At 41.6% G+C, this 4,116-nt stretch overlaps 1 protein-coding gene across 1 annotated transcript in view; it reads left to right on the top strand.

Moving 5' to 3' along the window:
• Positions 1 to 2,609: 2,609 nt before the first annotated feature.
• LOC123983540 (major histocompatibility complex class I-related gene protein-like) overlaps positions 2,610 to 4,116 on the top strand; it is a 16,202-nt gene continuing 14,695 nt past the window's right edge. Inside the window, exon 1 of the mRNA XM_046069796.1 lies at positions 2,610 to 2,879. Coding sequence (XP_045925752.1) covers positions 2,624 to 2,879 — 256 coding nt within the window. The 5' untranslated portion in view covers positions 2,610 to 2,623. The remainder of the gene's footprint in view (positions 2,880 to 4,116) is intronic.

Raw genomic sequence — 4,116 nt, 5'->3', positions numbered from 1 at the left:
TTTTTGCTATATTTAAGTTGATAAAAACATGATTGAACAAGCTTTGTGGTGTGCTGCTCGAAATTTAAATTACTATCAAACCAAACACCAAGGTTCTTTGCCACAGGCTTAATGTGATTTACTAGGGAACCAGCCATCTGCTGGGACCCAATGACCAGGATTTCTGTTTTGTCTGAGTTCAGCTGGAGGAAATTATTTGACATCCATTTTTTAACTTCACAAAGGCAGTTGTTAAGTGAACTCAGCATTCCAGGGTCTGTGGATCTGATGGGCAAGTATATTTGTGTGTCATCAGCATAAATATGAAAAGAAATGCCATGTTTATGGATAATATGTCCAAGGGGAAGCAGATACAAGGAAAACAAAATGGGTCCTAAGACCGACCCCTGAGGCACACCATATTTAACTGGACAGAACGAAGAGACATAGTTGTTTACAGACACGCAAAACTTCCTATTTGACAGGTAGGATGAAAACTATTCTAGGGAAGTACCAGTGCCTCAGTCTGTCTAACATGATGTTGTGATCAATAAAGTCGCAGGCACTTTCAGGGGTTACCCTAAGGTAACGTAGGCACTGGAAACAGGCCTATGGTCATCTCCACCTGGGCTCTCGTCCTGCAGTGTGTCACATTGAAGCGCTGCTGTGGGCCTGGTTCAGATTCTGGGTAAGGGGTAATAAGATTTGGTCGGCATGGGTAACCCCTATCTCCTAGCAGAAAGACATCAATCTCTCCTGTAAGAAAGTTCACATTGCTTTAGAGCTGCATAGAAATTCCCCTGTAAGTGTGTAGTGTATACATTGAAATATGTGTGTAGGACATACATTTACTTACCCCTTTCCAGTCTGTTGCTCAGGGTTGACTCCCGATAGATTCTTGAGTCACGAACCACTTGGCCTCCACATTTGTGATTATATGTGCAGCGTCACATATGATCTTGATAGTGCAAAGAATGAGAGATGTTACAGTATTGTGATGTAGTCTTTGACCATTAGAAACAGTAGGCTGTCAGTGTACCTGCACATTTATACTGTGGATGGATCTCCTGTTGACATATTCCGCTTCATTTTCAGAAGGTGCAGTGATCGGAATATGTGTGCCATCAATGCATCCAACCACATTCGGAAAACCTAAAGGGAATTCTGATTATTAGGTTACTTCCAGGGTTCGCAGCAAGATATTCTTAACTGAATGTCATTTATCAGGTTAGCCTCATTTAAACCTATTTATACACCACTGACCTGCAATCCTGTGAAACTCCTCTTTGATGACTCTCACTGGTTTGGGCCCAGGAAACAACACAAATATTCTCAGAAAGCGCTTAAGAGCGAGGCACACTTTCCTTACCGCTCTTCCTTACTGCACTTTCCTTACCGCTCTACTAATATGTTCTGCATCCCCGATGATATACAGAAAACTACCATTTGCAAAGAAACGCAAAGCATCTGCTCGGATGTAAGAGCACAGCCGCGATGGTTGATGTTTCTGATGTAAGGATGGATGAGATTATGGATGTATGTTATTGACTGTAAAGAAAAACGGTACCACTCAAATAAAAATTAATAGGGATATGACAAAATATCCACTCTGGGCCTCAAAATCCTCTCCTGACGTAAATGTAACTCCCTACGAATAAAGCCTCTTCATCAACAGGATTGTCCATAAAAGGACATGCCATTTCATTCCCTTTGATGCTCTCTGTGTGACTGAAATGTGCGCAATGAATGAATGTACCGAAAGAATCAATGAGGTGTTTGAACACCGCTTCCTCTTTAAAAAAGGGGAGTAGACCAAAAGAAACTCTGAGTTTACCGAAGAAAACCTGCTCCCAACCAGGTTAGGTTCACTGAGTAAGTTGCCATGGTAACCGACTCTGAGTATAAGTTACCTCTCTTTCAGAAACGGGCTTGACTTACTCTGCTTTCTTGGGTTTAAGGTACCTCCCATTCTGAAACCGAAAACCCAGAGTTTCCCTCATTTCAGGGATAACATGCTCAGAGTTTTCACTTTTTTTAGGTGCACAGAATGCAAGAAGACATACACATTTTCAATAAATTTTAAGCTGTGAAATACAAATTAGGTTTCATTACTGATAGAAAGCAAGATCGAGATATCTTCAAATTCAAATTAGCTTTATTGGCATGAATGTGTAACAACAATATTGCCAAAGCATCATACAAACTACATGAGAACAATCAACCCCATACATTTCATTAAACAAGTAATTAAAGCGTAATCAAAGCGTATACGTGTTTGTGTTAAAAAAATAAAAAAAAAATAAAAAATGAAAATAAAATAAATAAATAAAACTGTAAGTGTGCGCGTGTGTGTGTATCAGCTTGAATTGGTAAGGTTAGGAACCACAAACCAAGCCAGAAAGCTTGGCTCAGACATGAATTTAAGCAGCCACATTAAGACAATTACAAAGTCAGCCTACTATCACCTGAAGAATATATCAAGGATTAAAGGACTTATGTCTCAGCAAGACCTGGAAAAACTTGTCTATGCATTTATCTTCAGTCGACTCGACTACTGTAACGGGCTCCCTAAAAAAAATCCATCAGACAGACTCTCTCTCTCTCTCTCTCTCTCTCTCTCTCAGGTGGACACATTTTACAGCAGATGAGTGGCTGTGAGTGGGATGATGCGACTGGAGAGTTGAGTGGTTTTATGCAGTTTGGCTACGACGGGGAAGACTTCCTGGTATTCGACCTGAAGACATTGACTTGGATTGCTCCGAAACAACAGGCTGTTGCCACCAAAATGAGATGGGATACTTCTGCTGAAATAAAATACACTGTGCACTATCTCACTCAGATGTGTCTTGAGTGGTTGAAGTTGTTTCTGACCTATGCCAAGAGCTCTCTGCAGAGAACAGGTAGACTCACATGACCTGATTAACACAACAATGTTCATATAGCCTTCTGCACTGCCATTGTATTATCACAACAATTAGTCTGATATTTCCATATTTTGTGGAAATCAGATTTTATTTAGCCCCTATTCAATCAGAGACATTTTGAGTGCTCTTGCAAGCACGTTGGCATTGTGATTCATATCTTGCTGTTTATTTCATTTAATTGTGATGATTACAACTGACAACTAATGAAAATCCCAAATTCAGTATCTACGAAAATTAGAATATTACTTAAGACCAATACAAAAAAAAGGATTTTTAGAAATGTTGGCCAACTGAAAAGTATGAACATGAAAAGTATGAGCATGTACAGCACTCAATATTTGGTTGGGGCTCCTTTTGCCTGAATTACTGCAGCAATGCGGCGTGGCATGGAGTCCATCAGTCTGTGGCACTGCTCAGGTGTTATGAGAGCCCAGGTTGCTCTGATAGTGGCCTTCAGCTCTTCTGCATTGTTGGGTCTGGCGTATCGCATCTTCCTCTTCACAATACCCCATAGATTTTCTATAGGGTTAAAGTCAGGCAAGTTTGCTGGCCAATTAAGAACAGGGATACCACGGTCCTTAAACCAGGTACTGGTAGCTTTGGCACTGTGTGCAGGTGCCAAGTCCTGTTGGAAAATGAAATCTGCATCTCCATAAAGTTGGTCAGCAGCAGGAAGCATGTAGTGCTCTAAAACTTCCTGGTAGACGGCTGCGTTGACCTTGGACCTCAGAAAACACAGTGGACCAACACCAGACATGGCACCCCAAACCATCACTGACTGTGGAAACTTTACACTGGACTTCTATCAACGTGGATTCCGTGCCTCTCCTCCCTTCCTCCAGACTCTGGGACCTTGATTTCCAAAGGAAATGCAAAATTTCCTTTCATCTGAGAACATAACTTTGGACCACTCAGCAGCAGTCCAGTCCTTTTTTGTCTTTAGCCCAGGGGAGACGCTTCTGGCGCTGTGTCTTGTTCAAGAGTGTCTTGACACAAGGAATGCGACAGCTGAAACCCATGTCTTGCGTACGTCTGTGCGTGGTGGTTCTTGAAGCACTGACAGTCCACTCTTTATGAATCTCCCCCACATTTTTTAATGGGTTTTGTTTCACAATCCTCTCCAGGGTGCGGTTATCCCTATTGCTTGTACACTTTTTTCTACCACATCTTTTCCTTCCCTTCGCCTCTCTATTAATGTGTTTGGACACAGAGC

Source organism: Micropterus dolomieu, linkage group LG14, assembly GCF_021292245.1.
Source record: "Micropterus dolomieu isolate WLL.071019.BEF.003 ecotype Adirondacks linkage group LG14, ASM2129224v1, whole genome shotgun sequence".
NCBI classification, from domain to species: Eukaryota; Metazoa; Chordata; class Actinopteri; order Centrarchiformes; family Centrarchidae; genus Micropterus; species Micropterus dolomieu.
The sequence above is the reverse complement of the archived record's forward strand: the minus strand, read 5'-3'. Positions and strand labels throughout refer to the sequence as shown.